The 17,189-nt window shown below is 44.0% G+C and overlaps 1 protein-coding gene across 1 annotated transcript; it reads right to left on the reverse strand.

Annotated features, from left to right (window-relative positions):
* Positions 1–899: 899 nt before the first annotated feature.
* TMEM128 (transmembrane protein 128) lies at positions 900–11,692 on the reverse strand. The gene is made up of 5 exons (XM_043906189.1): positions 11,538–11,692; positions 9,873–10,014; positions 5,570–5,728; positions 3,181–3,289; positions 900–1,524 (listed from the first exon to the last, which is right to left on the reverse strand). The coding sequence occupies exons 1-4, from the start codon at positions 11,632–11,634 to the stop codon at positions 3,190–3,192; spliced, it is 498 nt and encodes a 165-aa protein (XP_043762124.1). The 5' UTR covers positions 11,635–11,692; the 3' UTR covers positions 900–1,524; positions 3,181–3,189.
* Positions 11,693–17,189: the final 5,497 nt, after the last annotated feature.

Raw genomic sequence — 17,189 nt, forward strand, 5'->3', positions numbered from 1 at the left:
GCTGGGTTGTAATAAACTGGATTAAACAGAAACTCTCAGCCTTAGGTTTCTATCCAAGTAGTTAAACTTCACAAGAAAAGAGGGAAGGAAGGAATGGACTTCCCTTCCTTCTACTTGCAGAACCTGCGCCAAGAATCTGTGGGAGTTGTCACTGGGGTGCTGTCCCTTGGCTCCACCCAAGTTCTCTCTGGAGAGTCTGAACCCATGTTCTCTAATCCCACTTTCTGGGTCTGCACCTCAGCTTTGCACTGGAGCCGCCCATCGCTGACTGACTCAGCCTCCTGATTCTGACCTTTGCCTCACTTTGCAGCTTAACTGAAAAGACTCTCTAGAAACCCTCCCATACATGTGTACACAAACTGGGCTTGATTCTGTTTACCGATCATGCCTGCCCATTCCCATTCCTGACCTTAGGTCGATTTTGTCTTCCAATCCCTCTCCGTTACCATTTATTGGGTGAGTGCCTACTGTGTGCTGGCCACTGTAACAGGTGTTTCATAAACATTATTCACATCACCCAACAACACAAATTTTGTTCCTGCCTCCAGCTGGAGAGATTCACTGCTACACAAGGCCAAGATTAACCACTGCTGCAGGCAGGTACAAGGTGTGAGCCCAGCCAGACACAAGTGGTGAGGGAGACCTCGGCCCTGAAAGCCCCCAGGCTTGGGACAGGGAGGCAGAAATCAGTGCAGGGTACTGAAGATGTCACAATGCTTATGACATTTCGGGTTTAACGTAAACATGCTTGCATTGGCAAGTGCTGATCCTGTCTTCCACTGGTCTTGGAAAGGCCAAGGAGCCTTCTCTGAAAAGAAGCCTGATTTCTATCGTCAACTCAAAGTGCTAACAGCTGAAAACAGAAACTACTCCAAAGTTTACAGGAACAAACCCACAAGAAAGCTGTAAAAATATTTTATTAAAATATTAAGAGAAAAATTACACATACTTGAAATGATTAAAAGTTCCTATGTTAAACAAACACTGAAAACCCAATAATTTACACAGTGATAAAATCCCAATTTGGGAAAACACAAATCCTTTCAATTGGTCCTCCCCCTAACAAAACTATTATCAAAATGAAATTCTATAGGAATTGCTGAAGTTGGGTTAAAGGCACATGACACTATCACACCTTTAAATACACAGCCAGTCACTTCATACAATGAATTGTTACCCCTTAAATGCTCTATAATACTGGAGTACATTATGCATCTCTAATGAAAATTTGTTTAAATTTTTACACCAACAGTTTTTCCAATGATCCAAACAGATTAACACTGCAAATTAAGTTATTCCTGTCTTGAATAGAAGACTTCTAGAGTCTGAAAAATTTGCTAATCACTTAAATTTAGAAATATGCAAATGAAATATAATTTATTCTGATTTCAGCTAGAGTTATAAAGTTAAAATTCTTCCAAGGAAACCATTCACTTTGTAGATGCAAAAACACACCGTAGCTTTACCATTGTGTCTGCAGTGCTTTCAGCTAGCAGGATGTTAATCACTGACACGACCTTCCACCTGAAAGAAAATCCAAGTGAGACAATCTATCTTAGACTGTTGGATTTCATATTTCAAAGCTCACTTCAATCTCCCCATCTACAACACTCTGTGGCTCTGTTACCAAGTATAATTTGATGTCAGCAGTAAATCAAAAGCATAGTATTAGCAGTTCTTGCATACTTTTTCAGTAAATAAGAAGGTACAGTCTTTTGTTACTAGATTCACAATCTAGTGTTTTTTCTAAACTATATTTATAATTCCCGAAAACGTGGAAAAAGTCAATACTGAACAGCCAAAGAGTCAAAAGCAAAGAGGCTCAGATGAGGGAACGTTTTTGTGGCGACAGGTCACCAAGGACAGAAGACGGACTGTGAGAGTCCAAATGGTCCCAGACACAGCAGCATGTGTGTGTGAGCAACTATTTTCAGACAGACAGTCAGTGAGAGGACATCCATTCCTTCTAAACCTGGTTATAGGGACTTTCCTTTAAAACTCCAAAGGGAGAACATGCTGTCTGTGAGCTGAAATGTCAGTCTTCATTTGCACCCCAATAACTGAACGTATTACCTTTTACTTCTCTGGGCCCCGTTTTCATACTTGCAAACTGACACATGGAGTAGATTTCCTCCATGTTCTAACATCAGCAACATGAAGAGAGGTCTTTTTTACCAAGCCCCTAAGCATGAAGCCTGAGTGCTCTCAGGACATTCTTATTTAGTAAATGAGTTACCTGACAATCAGCAAATAGACCCCACTGAGAGGTGGCAGACCCAGGGATGCAGTGGTCTGTGGGGAGGCAGAAATTCTATAACTTGGAAGAAAAAGGCTGATGTGCCATCCATCACACTTTTACAGGACAGTCGTGACAATTAGAAAACAGCCTTTTTTTCTCCATTGGGTAAAACCTCCCATTAATCCTGTATTTCCATTAACTAAGAATGATCCAGACATCCCAGATGGTGCAGTGGTAAAGAATCCACCTGCTAAGGCAGGAGATGCAAGTTTGATCCCTGGGTTGAGAAGGTCCCCTAGAGTAGGAAATGGCAATCCACTCCAGGATTCTTGCCTGGAAAATTCCATGGATGAAGGAGCGTGGTGGGTTATAGTCCACGGGGTCACAAACAGTCAGACACGACTGAGCCACTGAAGATGCACACAAGAACCATCTAGCCAATAGTCATCTGTACAGAAGCTGATGGAAGTCAACTGCAATAGAAAATGGACTACTGTGTGAACGTATCTGTAGTGGAAGATACCCTCCTCATGAGATCTTGGACCGGCAGGGTGACTTCTCTAAGAAGCAGCCCCTTAGAACTAAATAATACAAAAGGGAAGGGATCACAGTCCCTTTCGTTGCAGAGTTCCATGGACAAACAGCTTGGTATAAACAAGGCTGAAATAATTTACTAGTCTGTTATTGCTATGTCCACTTGTGGCTCATCTGGTAAAGAATCTTCCTGCAATGCTGGAGACCTGGGTTTGAACCCTGGGGTAGGAAGGTCCCCTGGAGAAGGGAAAGGCTACCCACTCCAGTATTCTGGTCTGGAGAATTCCATGGACTGTATAGTCCATGGGAACGAGAAGAGTCGGACATGACTGAGCAACTTTCACTTTCACTGAACACTGTCATGAGAGACTACTTCCTTATTAGAATTACAATTCCAGAAATCTTACCTTTAGAAGTCATCCAAGGAGTGAGGTCAACATTACAACCCCCATAAACTGGGTAAACAGCAGCAGTGGAGTGAAAAATGACCACACGTGCCATAAAGCAACGTTGAAGCTGAAAAGGACAGAAAACCCACACCATTGACAACTGTAGCTGTACTCTCTACAAACATACTGTACTGCAGACTCTAGATTTAGAAGACTCACTTTCTACCCAGGCTGGTAAAGTTCATTCAGCCAAGAACTTTACTTACATGTATACAGTTTCTCAGACATGTGATTTAGCCAATATTGGAAATATCACAACCTCTTCACAAAGTACTTAGACCTGGAATCACTAGAGCTCCTCTAACAAGCGCTGAGCTGGCTGAACAGAGACGTCAGTCTCCTAAAGTGAAGTGTCTGTGAAGGAACATGAAATAAAATGGCCACAGCCTGCTTTTACGATCTCACACACCACCAAAATATCACAGTAAAAAAGGTTAAAGTATTTTCCGATTAGAAAACAGAATGAAAAACATCATTTATAAGCTGCTATTAAATTCTCCATTGAGAAGAACACTATTCCTGTCACCAAGGTTAAGAATAAAACACTTTCTAAAGTGCAAATGATTTTTATGGACCACATTTTTTAAGAGCTGAAGCTAATAAAGGAAAATTATAGTCAATTAAGTGTTTCAGAGAGTTGATGATTAATATATAATACTTTGACAAGTAGAAATTTAAATAGCTACAATCCTACTGTGCTAAAAATAAATAACATTCTTGGGAGTGATGTTAGTCTTCTAAGAAATTGTTGAATAACACAGCTGTCTAACTTGTTCCTGAAAAGTTAATAATAACCACATCACAGTGTAACATGTCAAAAACCCATAAACTTCAACTACAGAAAAAAAAAATCACAGAAAAAACACATTTACACTGAATATCGGAAAAGACCCTGAAGCTGAGAAAGACTGAAGGCAAAAGGAGATGGGGGCAGCACAGGATGAGATGGTTAGATAGCATCAGACTCAATGGACATGAGTTTGAGCAAACTCTGGGAGACAGTGAAGGACAGGGAAGCCTGGAGTACTGCAGTCCATGGGGTCACAAAGAGCTGGACTCCACTTAGTGATTGAACAACAAATGTACAATGGTGTGTGGTTCTCCCCAAACTAAAATTCCATTAATATAAAGAGAGGAAAAAACCTTAAAAGGCCAAACACCATGTTCAATATAGTTTCTTCACTGGCTGGCAGGAACCATGGGATTTACTTCCTTTGTGTTTTTCTTTAGTGAGCAAGTTATAAAATACTTTTATAAACATAAAAAAAAAACACCTTTTTCATTGACAACCTACTAGTTTATGAAAAGGGATATTAACTGTGGCATTTTTTATAATGGCAAAAGAATTTTTTAAAGAAATCAAGCTGGTTAAATAAATCATGATATATCCATGCAGTGATAACTATGTAACCATTAAAAATGAGGCACATCTACACACACCAATACGGAAGAAATACAAACTCAGTGTAAAAAAAAGATCACTTTGGAAAACAGTTTGGCACTATTTACTGAAGTTGGAGGCATGCATACCCAATAGGCCAACGATTTCCCTTCTAGAGAGACCTATATATACATATGTATGAGTGTACACAGACATGCAACAGAATTATGCAGAGGTATGCATACAAGAATGTCTTGTTTATGTCTCGAACGTCTTACTTAACAGCATCACACGTGACAACCTCAAACTGGAAACAATCCAAATTCTATCAAGAGCAGAATGGATAAACTGGAATTCAGTTAAAGGATGGAATGTTGAACAGCAATGAAAATAAGCAACTGTTACGTGCAACAATACGGAGGCTCATCCGTCGCGTTGCATGTAAACAGCCAAACGTAAAAGAACAAACACTACAGCAACCCATCTATATAGAGTTCAAAAAAAATAGACACAACAAAAAAAATACGTGTTTAAGAGACACAAAAGAAAGGAACTACCAGGAAGGTGGGGACAGTGTCTTCCTGTGGGCAGGAAGGAAGAGGGGATGACCCAGGCGGGGGGCAGGGGAGGGGTTACCGGGGGCGGCACCGTTCTCCTCCTGCCCTCGTTAGGGTTTACACAAAGGCTCACTGCATGATAGTTCTTCCAGCCGTACAACTGAGATTCTTCCACTTTTCTGTGTTAAACTTCACAATTAAAATTATTTAAAAAGCAAAATGCAAAATATATATAGTATGTTACCATTTTTATTTTAAATTACTATATAAGTAAAGAAAGACAGTACTGAAAAGAGAGTCAGAGACTTTCTCGTTATCCCTTTTCTTCCCCTGTGGAATTCTGTACCGTGTGTATCACTACCCGATCAAACAATCTTTATTCCTATTAGTCATTCCACAGGTAACTCACCAAATTCCTGCTATGATAAAAGTAGCAGTTGTAATAGGTATCAACGCTGGATACTTGATATCATAATCTTCAATTCCATGATACCACTCCAGGTAGACGATGCAGTAAAACGCAATCGACACGCTAACGAGCAACAAGGCACTGCCGACGAGAAACCAACTGCAGAGACAAGATAACACCCTTCCGTTATCCTCTCACAAGTCGTCTCTGAGGCCCAAGGGCAGACAGTCTTTTCTGACACATCCCAAATGTGACACAGGACAGCTGCTGGCTAACCACACCAATGGCAGCAATCCCATTCGTAACAGTGTACGTGCCTGACAAAGGTTTTACAAGCTTATCTTTGAACACAGGTGGGCTGAATGGTGAGACCTGAACCACACACAGGGTGGACAGCTTGGTTTTTGGGGGTCTGCCCTGTTTTCTTGGCTGTACCTGTGTCTGCTGTCCCACCAGCCAGGTGTGACTCAGCCCTGCTACTAAAGCAAGGAAGTGTCTTTACAATTCTTCGGATTAGAACTTCCAAGCCTGTGTTCTGCAATTTTGCTCCGACTGTGTGCGCATAACTTGGGTGTAGACAATATAAACTACTTACAAAGGCTCTTCAGTTCCCGGAAGCTGGCCTAGAAGTTCTGTGACTGTTTAGCAAATATGGACATAAAATTGCAATGATTTGTTTTTAAAAGTGCTGAATGACAGCACTTAGCAAATCAGGGATCTTAAAAGTTTTCATTAATAGACAAGATACCTATTTCTAAGAGTGTCAACTGGGGAAGGGGCACAGAGGGACCTAGTTACTCAATCCCAGCTTTCAGAAAGTCTAGATCTAGCAGGAAATGGGTGAGAAAGATGAGAGTGAGACACACGAAAGGATGAAAAAGGAAGACTTTAAACACACATTCTCTCTCTCTCTTTCATAAACTAACCAACCAAAAAAGAACCCTCGTTACAGTACTGCATTTTCTTTAAAAATACAGGAAAAATAGCAGCTTTCTGGTTGTTTCTGAAGCTTTGAGTGTGAGATTAATAAAGATTTCAACAGATACCATCAACTTCTCCAAACTAGGCAGGGTTTCTTGAAATAATGAAAATCAGTTTGGAAGGAGTTAAACTGCCTGTCATAAAAGATTTCTAAATGAAACGCTCACGTTCCTAGACTATCTCCCAGTACTCCCCCAAGGGGCAATGGCTTTCTTCTCCTTCCAACTCCATCCAAGACCTGGCTCAGTGTATGTGAGGAAGCCTCATCAGCCCTGGCCGGGCACAGGGACACGGCCAGATCTGGAAAATCAGAGGAAAGAACTCTTTTCGAGGAAACCGAGGCAGCCTGCGCAGACCACCTCTGGGCAGCGCTCTCACACTGTGGCTGCTCCAACTCCCCACGAACTGAGACCTCGGCAAGAACACAACGCTGTTCAAAATTCTCAGCCTCTGGGTGGGTGTTTCTGTCTCTTTTCCTCTAAGATGACACTTTTTCGAGGACAGACCTATGACTGCCACTTCCTTTTCGTGCCCCACTGCCCTGGTCTGGCGGCTGAGTCAGGCTCTGCCACACACCTGGGCATGCCTCTTACTCCTGCAGGCGCCCCCAAACATCTCACAGTGGAAGGAGCTATTCCTCACCTCCCACCTCCCTTAACCGATAATACTTAGTATTCTCTTATGTAAGGATAGAGAAGGACACAAATGGATAAATCCTCTCATCTCTTCTAAAACCTCAAAGCCGCCCACCTCCCGAGGTTGGCGTATGGTTGTGAGAGCTGGATGGTAAAGAAAGTAGAGCATCGAAGAACTGATGCCTTTGAACTGTGGTGCTGGAGAAGACTCCTGAGAGGCCCTTGGACAGCAAGGAGCTCAAACCAGTTTATCTTAAGGAAAATCAACCCTAAATACTCCTTGGAAGCACTGATGCTGAAACTCCAGGATTTTGGTCATCTCATGCAAACAGCTGACTCACTGGAAAAGTCCCTGATGCTGGGAAAGATTGAGGGCAGAAGGAGAAGAGGGTGTCAGAGGACGAGATGGCTGGATGGCATCACAGATGCAATGGACATGAACTAGGACAAACTTCGGGAGACGGTGAGGGACAGAGAGGCCTGGTGTGCTGCAGTCCATGGGGTCGCAAAGAGTCGGACATGACTGGGTAACTCAACAACAACCCGAGGCTGGGCAAGACGAGGAGCCCCTTCAAGGCACTCCTATGGCGTCCCACACGCTCATGCGCTAACACAGTACACACCACGTGACCTGTTCACCTATCACAGCCTAAAGTGAACTGGTGGGGGCTGAGAATCGTGCCTTGTTCATCACTGGCACCGAAATCGGACTCGCTTCAGGTTCTCATTAAATATCCAGTGAACGGAGGCGCGGCTGACACGGGTGGTGTTTGAAGTGAATGGTCCCTGTTTCCCCAGCCAACTGAGAGAGACAAAGCAGCCAGGCTGATGAAGATCAAGTGTCAGCTTTTTTTTTTTTTTTAACTAATCGAGCTCTGGAAAGAAGACGGCTTTGGTGAATGGTCACAGAGTGCTTCCTCACACTGAAATCCAGGGATAGACAAGACTTAGTCACTGGGCTTCAAGACACAATGAAAACAGAGACCTTCTCATCTTAGGGTTGCCCCATGGAATGATGGTGTGGGGACTTCCCTGGTGGTCCAGTGGTTAAGAATCCACCTTCCAATTCCAATGCAGGAGACACAGGTTCGATCCCGGGTCCAGGGACTGAGATCAAACGTGCCTCAGGGCAACTGAGCCAGGGCACCACAACCGCTCAGCTCACGTGCTCTAGAGCCTGTGCTCGCCAACAAGAGGCCCCTGTGCCACAACCAGAGGGACGCCCCCACGCACTGAAGCTGGAGAAAGCCGTGCACCACACCGAAAAAGCCTCAGGGCAGCCAAAGCAAAAAACAATTAAAACTGAAATTTTAAAAAAAAAATTTTTTTAAAAAGAGCTCCAAAAATACAAAAACAAACAACAACAAAAACTATGGCACAGACAAGCACCCCAGAATCCATGCTTCCTGTGAGCAGCTGGCTCCGAAGAGAAAGAAGGTGCTGAGTTACAAGTCTGGTTCTGCATCCCAAACCTCGTCAGGAGGTCCAGCACCTCCCAGGGAAGGAGCAGTGATGAGGAACGACGGGGAAGCAGTGATGGGGAGTGTTTGGGGAAAGCTCCTGCTTGCAGAGACAAGGGAAGTGAACACGCTCTCTCGCTCCACAGTTTACATCAACCCCCCACGCCTGCTGTCCCCTGGCTGCCTGCTCCCTCACTCTCCTCAGGCGCCCCTCCTGCAGTCACTGCCCCTCCTGAAGGCCTTGGCAGAGGAAAACTGTGTGCCCCCATCCCCAGTGAAAACACCCCATCAGCAGGCCTGTCTGCACCTTTCTGGCCTCACTGATGTGTGTGTGTGTGTGTGTGTGTGTGTGTGCTAGTGGTTTAGCCGTGTCTGACTCTTTGGGACCCCACAGACTGTAGCCCGCCAGGCTCCTCTGTCCATGGAATACTCCAGACAAGAATACTGGAGTGGGTTGCCATGCCCTCCTCCAGGGGATCTTCCCAACCCAGGAACTGAACCCACGTCTCCCGCATTGCAGGCAGACTCTTTACCATCTGAGCCACCAGGGAACTCTGACTGACATGTCCAGACAAATTACACTTGCTCTCTAAGAGAACCACCCCTCCCAGTGCCAGCTCTAACGCTCACCAACACCTCCCCTGCTTTTTCTATTATCTAGGGGCCTACAGAACACTCTCTAATGTTCAGTGAGGACTCAGGAGGGTGATCAACAACCCCCCCACCATCCCCACCGTCAGCTCCTGAAAGAGATCTCAAGCCACATGAAAGATGGACTATCTGACATCCTGCTGCAAAGCTCCTGACCTCGCACCAGTGAACTCTGGTTCACTCTAGTTCAATCACAGCCTGTATGTGTACCTCACTGGCCACTAACTACTCTCTAAAAATGAGCTCTGAGACCTGATTCTCATCCACCATAGTTCTCATTCCTTCCTCCCAGGGCTTGTGGATCTGATCTCCTAAAGACCTTTAGTTATTCTCTCTCCATGTTTTACAAATCATTAGGTCCTTCTTAAATTCACTGCCTTCCTCATCCTACAAAACATCTAGGCTGAAAAGGCCCACTGAAATAATGTCCACTCTGTTGCACGTGCTCAGGACGTCCACTCTCTTTCAACTTTGTATCACCAGCACCTCTGACACCCTGGCTGGCAGAAAGCAGGTGCTTACTAAGAGTCGAACAAAACATAATGTGAAAAAATAAGAGTCATCAAGCTTTCTTACCTACTGGTGTGAAAGTTTTCTTTAACAGTTTGAAAGAAGTCAACATAATAGGTAACAACAATGGATGCCAAAATCCAGAACCCAGAATGGATATTAAGTCTTGGAAGAGGTTTCTCCTTTTTCTCAACAGCTGTAGAGGTTTCTGAAAATAAGAGAGATTTCAACTGATCAAGTAACCATTGGCTTCACAGGAAAAATTACACCTATTTCAAGTCAAATAAAATAATTTCCTAGAGCTTTCTAACAGCCAGATTCTCTATTAGAGGACCAATTTCTTCTGTAAAACCACCAAAATAGGTTTATATTTTTAGATATAACAGGAGCTGCTATAAAACTTGTTCAGTATTGTCAACTTTTTTCCACCAAATGAATTTTGAAACTAAATTTACTTGTACAGTCTTTTAGGGAAACAATAATGCCATCTGGTAGTGTAGGAATTTTAATGTTGTGCTTCATGTATCGCCTAGGAAAGTGATTATTTCTGTTAATTCAGAAAAATGCAAGTGACAAACATTAGAACACAAAATGGACTTGTGATTTTCCAAAACCACTACTTACAAACACTACATATTTTTCTTGTTTTAAACAAACACAACGTTTTCAGGCAGCTCAAAAGTGGAAAGGTCACACTGGAGGTACAGTTCCAACACCATACTGTCTAGACTAGTGATGGACAAGTCAAATTTCTTCCATCTGGGAACGATCTGAAAGAACAACTGGCTGGCTTTGGGTCAAATGGGGTCTAACAAGTTCCCCAGGTGACTGACACACCCTCTCACACACCAGTTCATGAGAACCACTGGTATGCATCCGAGGTTCCTGACTTTAGTTGACCATCAGAATTCCCGGGCACCTTACTCATAATACAAATTCTGGGAGACACCCTCAAAATTTATAAACAAGAAAGCCTGATCACGAAGTCTTCTGTGTTTATTTTTTTAAAGGTAATACATACACAACGTTTTAACATCATACAGGACAAAAACTTCTAAGATGAAATCTCTTTCGATCCTTAACCCCAGTTCCCCAGCCCAAAGCAGCTATCAGTATCAACGTCTACTGAGTTCCTGCATACTCTATGCATCTACAGGTGAGCATACACTGCATGTTATCTGGTTGAATCCAAATGGTGGTATATCATACTTTGTTCTCCGCCTCCCTTTGAAAATTACCCACACTGGTACATAAAGTCGGCCTGCTGTGTGACGTACACCCGTATTTAACCAGCTCCCTGCTGACGAACAATTAGATGCTTCCAGTAGTTCTCTGTTACTAGCAATAGCACTGCTGAGATTAAACATTTTGCACATGCACATACGTCCTTGTGTACTGCTACAAATATGCTTCTTTTCTTGGAGACACAACCAGTGGATTTTTTTTTTTTTTAATGTATACTGCCAAATACGTCTTAAACCAGCTCTCCGGGGAATCCTGAAGCGCAGCTGAGATGAAGATGCGGAAGGCTACCTGATCTCTAACGCCCTTTTACGATACTTAAAATACCTAACTTGCAGAACTACTTGGTAAGCCTTGATAAAAAAAACAAATCCCAGTCCCTCGGGAATGGGTGAGCCTGCGGGAGGTCGGCGGGGCCGGCCGTTTCCGGGCGCCTCGCCTGCGGGAACCTCGAGGCGGCTCGGAGCGTGCCCGGGGGGAGCGCCTCACCCGGACTGGAGTAGCCCTCGCGTTCCAGTGATACCTCCGCGTCCGGCGGGAACAGGTACCGCCGCCGGAGCTGCTCCCGAGCCCGTAGAGCATCCATCTTGGTACCACCCAAAAACGGGACGGAAGTGACGTTAACCTCACCGGAACTTCCTGTAGCGACATCCTGGCGGAAGGAGGGTTCCTGTCTATGAAAAGTAGAGACTATGTTGTCTTCGAGGTTTTAGTTGGTAAGAACGTAGGGTAGCGTTGGCTTCGCTGTCTCCGTGCTCAAAATTGCAAACAGGATTTGAATTTCGAAATCTTGACCTTTCCCAAAGGAAAGGTCTGTTTATTCCGAGCTACGGAAAGCCAGAAGGATCAAACTTACCGGTGCCCGCGGATGCGCGCGGGCGGGGCTGTAGGTCCCTGCCTTGGTACTTGGCTGCTTCCCGCTCTCTGCATCCGGAACCCTCCGTGTCTCCGCAGTGCGCATATCGTCTCAGCCCGTCAGCTTCTTTCCTCCTCCTCAGGAATCGCCCAGCTAGACTCGAAAGGGTTGGAGGACGCCCAGGAGGAGGAAAGGACCGCTGGGCCGGGTTCGGGAACCTGCGGTGGAGCCTGGGCCTGGTACTGACCGCTCGGACGGACTCTGGGCAAGAAATAAAAACCTTTCTGAGCCTGTTTGCTCTTCTGTATCATGGGGGTTATACCTGCTTTCTGGATATGTTTGGGGGTTTAAATGTGAAGCACCTGTGTGTGGTTTGTGTTAGCTCCCTTCTTACGACTTTCGTGAGAAATTGCCCAAAGCCAGAATCGCGGGAGCTAAACGGGTGGTTGTTGTTCAGTCGCTAAGTCGTGTCTGACTCCTTGCGACCCCACGGATTGCAGTATGTCAGGCTCCACTGTCCTTCACTATCTCCCGGAGTTTGCTTAAACTCATGTACATGGTATTTGGCCAGGAACCCGCCATTTCCCATCAGTTCATTTCAGTCGCTCAGTTGTGTCCGACTCTGCGACCCCATGAGCCGCAGCACGCCAGGCCTCCCTGTCCATCACCAGCTCCCGGAGTCCACCCAAACCCATGTCCATCCAGTCGGTAATGCCATCCAACCATCTCATTCGCTGTTGTCCCCTTCTCCTCCTGCCCTCAATCTTTCCCAGCATCAGGGTCTTTTCAAATGAGTCAGCTTTTCGCATCAGGTGGCCAAAGTATTGGAGTTTCAGCTTCAATGTCAGTCCTTCCAATGAACACCCAGGACTGATCTTTAGGATGGACTGGTTGGATCTCCTTGCAGTCTGAGGGACTCTCAAGAGTCTTCTCCAACACCACAGTTAAAAAGTATCAATTCTTCTGTGCTCAACTTTCTTTATAGTCCAGCTCTCACATCCATACATGACCACTGGAAAAACCATAGCCTTGACTAGATGGACCTTTGTTGGCAAAGTAATGTCTCTGCTTTTTAATATGCTGTCTAGGTTGGTCATAACTTTCCTTCCAAGGAGTAAGTGTCTTTTAATTTCATGGCTGCAGTCACCATCTGCAGTGATTTTGGAGCCCAGAAAAATAAAGTCAGACACTGTTTCCACTGTTTCCCCATCTACTTGCCATGAAGTGATGGAGCATGACTGATGGGAAATCTTAGTTTTTATCTTAGTTACATTCAGAAAACTAAGATTTCCCATCAGTCATGCTCATAAACTGAAAGAGGCTCTTGTCACTAATTCAGAAGTTTTCCTCCATCAATAATCCTGTTTACAGGACTTCCCTGGCAGTCCAGTGGTTAAGACTCTGCCTTCCAATGCCAGGGACACGGGGTTCCATTCCTGGTCAGGGAACTGAGATCTGACATGCCCCAGCAGTATGGCCAATAAATAAATTTAAAAAAAAAAAAGATTTCAAAGGCAAATACATGAAGTTATAGTTATGTAGTTGTAAAAAAACAAGCGAAAGAATTAATAATCCTGTTTACTATTCTGCCTCCTTCCTACCATGTCATTTGTTGAGAAATTTTGTTCTTAACCCTTCCAACCTTTGCTGAGCACCTACTATCTGTTAGGAACTCTTAGGCACCTTGCTAGACAATGGAGATAAGATGGATAAGACATCAGGTTGCACTTGAGGAGCTCCTGGGCTAAAAGTGACCACAGAGACTTACTACAGTAGAGAGCAGTATTTATAAATGTGTGAAAGCATTTCATTCATTCAGTTAACAAACGTTTCTGCTAAAATGCTGAGGACAGAGGTAAGTTAGATCTAGTGGAAGAGACAATTTCCATCCAAGGCCATGACAGAGATACTTTATATGGGCTGAATAAAGGGCTTCCCTGGTGACTCAGGTAGTGATGAATCTGCCTGCAATGTGGGAGACCTGGGTTCGATTCCTGGGTTGGGAAGATTCCCTGGAGAACTGGCAACCCACTCCCCTATTCTTGCTTGAAGAATCCCATGGACAGAGGAGCCTGGTGGGCTACAGCTCATGGGGTCACAAAGAGTCAGACACGACTAAGTGACTCGATGAATAAAGGGCAACCCTTCATTCTGCTGGGCTGTGTGGAGATCACAGAGTGGCTTGAGGTGGGTTGTATACAGGGATGGATAGTCTAAAAAGTAACCCCAGAAGTAAAATTTGAATTAGTAGTCACTTTTTAATACCTTCTATATGTCCTGAGTATTTGCAGAAGAAATATAATAAATATTCAAGAAAAGAATGTCAAGTTTCTACAGGTTTATTAATATCATTTCCTCAGCCTTTCTAGCAAACACTTCTGCGCATAGGATTTAACAGCTGGGTGGATCATATGGCCTTTCTACACAATACCTTCTTTTTCCTGTCTTGCTTTTTTTCCCCCCTTTTTCTTTTCAGACTCATAAAGAACCAGAGTTCACCTCTTCAAAGCCACCTGGGGTCTTCGCCCTCCCTTCTCTCTGGTACGAGGTTAGAAGCCTTGTTAATAGGAAGCAAATTCCTCATCAAATACAGTCTTCTGTTGATTGTCTCCTTGCGAAAAGGTCAGCGCTGGGTCTCCCTTGTAATTGAATATTCCCAAGAGCATCTCAGGCATTCCAGGGTTTCCATATGTAGTATGTTCAGGTCAGATCCGTTTCCCCTTTGGTGGTTTCAGAGTCTTTGTATTTGGATCTGAACTCCTTTCAGCCTTTTTCCCCCCTAATATTTTAAATGCACAGCTTGCAGACCACGTTGATGATACCTAAAAGCAGGTTGGAAAAAATCCCCCGTGTTAATGAGCACATCTTCATTGCTGGGGCCCATTAAATAAGTTCTTCAGTGTGTGTACTGTGCACCATAATGGTAGATATATGATATCAGATTGCTACCAACCAAGAAATTCTATTTTCAATGTGGATTACTTGTGGGGGAAAAATAAATTTGACCATGACCTTTGCTGGCCTCGCCTTAGCAATGCGGTTAGCTCCAAGGTGTTTATAGACTATTGAATCCTGGCTCCATCGTTCTGGAGTCCTTGGGCAAGTTGTTTCATTGTCCTAGGTATCAGTTTCCTCATCAGTGACACCAGGGGTACCAAAGTGAAGATAAATGCATGCTGACTGTTTCGCCTAATGCTTCCCATGGTCAAGCAGGGTTATGTTCAGGTTAAGTCATTGTTCGCTGCTTAATTGGGCTTGCCAGGTCTTCTGGATCTGCTTCCTGCTTACCTCCTTATCAGTTCTTCCTTTCTGCTTGGGCTCCAGTTTCTCTTTGTTGCAGTTTCCTTTTGCTTGGGCTCTCCCAGTTGACTGGGAGCTACAGTCACATCTTAGCAGTGCCTTGCAAACACCTGGCGTGTAGCAAGGATTCCATTTCCATTACCTGGTTTTCAGTTTGATCCTTGTCACAATTAACTCTGGCCTTTGATATAGACATCTATGTGTCTGCCTATGTGTCTTCCTCTGAGAAAACACCTTTTCTCCCTTCTGTAATAGCCCTGTAATATTCTTAGTAGACTGATTCTGTCCTTGGGGAGGGCTCAGAACACAGACCAGACCTGTAGCCCCCAGGACTCAGTTTGGGGCTGTTGGGAAGATGGTTCTGAGGTCGGTGTGGGCTTGGGGATGCCACCCACCGTGGAGACACACAGAGGAGCCCACCCAGGAAGGAAGCTCAGATGCAAGCCAAGCTAAGAAGCCTCATAGCACTGTTTCAACTTCCAAATCCAGTCAAGACCTAGCTGACATAGGAATAAGAACTCTGGAACCAGCTGCCTGGCCAGCTGTCATAACTGGTTTGTCATTACTAGCTGTTTCAGCCTTAAGCAAGCCGTGGATCCTGTCCATTGCCTACAAGATTGGGTAAAGATTAAAAGTATTAGCATATGCAAACTGCTTAGCATAGCGCCTAGCCTATAGAAAGCTCTAGATATGCCTTTCTCTTTTTTTTAGTTGAAATATAGTTGATTTACAATGCTGTGTTAGTTTCTGCCGTATAGCATAGTGATTCAGTTATACATATATATACGTGCATATATATATAATGCATTCTTTTTCATGTTCTTTTCCATTGTGGTTTATTACAGGATATTTGGGCTTCCCTGGTGGCTCAGACATTAAAGAATCTGCCCACAATGAAGGAGACCCAGGTTTGATCCCTGGGTCAGGAAGATCCCCTGGAGAAGGAAATGGCAACCCACTCCAGTATTCTTGCCTGGAGAATTCCATGGACAGAGGGGCCTGGCGGGCTATAATCCATGAGATCACAAAGAGTCAGACACAACTGACTAACACACACACAGGATATTAACTACAATTCAGTAAGTCTTAGCTGTTGTTACTATCCATTCTTGACATTTCACAGATTTCTGAGCCAAAAATAAAAGATTTTTTTCAAACTAACCCTAATTTGAGTGGTTTTCTGATACTTGCAATCGTGAGGCCGTACCAATACCACCCTCTCATGCACAATGTTCTCTCTTTGTACCATGTACCTGCCCCCTTGGTCTTTCACTGGACTGCAAATACCTCCAGGAGTGAGTTCATATATGTAAAGCTCTTAGAAAAGCACCTGACATGTGGACAATGCTCAGTAAATGCTAATATCTATCATTTGGAATGCAACCCTTTATTCCAAAGACAAAGGCAGCTTTTTTAAAGTCTCCCTTTTATTATATAAATAATGCAATGAAATATGTCTCTCTGCATGTCTATTTCTCTGATAAAAGCAATAGAACTGGAATCACTCAGTTGAAAGAAAGATCTACATTTTAAAACTAGCTTCTTTCAGAAAGTGCAGACTGTACTACTTAACTTGTAGCAGCAGTGGGCAGGAGCAGCCATCTTCATCATTTACACCAACCACTGGCTTTATCATTCTGGTAAAAATTTTCCCAATTGATAGTTGGAGGGAAAATCTATCATTTCAACTTTTTATTAGCAATTCTTTTCACACACTAATTGGCCATGTGTACATCATTTTTCTTTGGGGATTTTCATCCCTTATTTTTTTGTTTATAGATCAAGGATATCACTGAATATCAGATTTGTGGGTAGTATATATTTTTCCAGTTTATTATTTACCTTTTGAGGGTGATCATACTCATACCTCTGTTTTGCTTTGTTTTTCTTCACTCTCCAGAGTCTGTGATGGAGAGTTTGGATGAATTTGCCCTGTGGGGGTCTAAATGGATGATCCAGGCAGGTGGAAAGTGCCCAGGCAGTGC

The sequence above is a fragment of the Cervus elaphus genome, chromosome 6 (genome assembly GCF_910594005.1).
Source record: "Cervus elaphus chromosome 6, mCerEla1.1, whole genome shotgun sequence".
NCBI classification, from domain to species: Eukaryota; Metazoa; Chordata; class Mammalia; order Artiodactyla; family Cervidae; genus Cervus; species Cervus elaphus.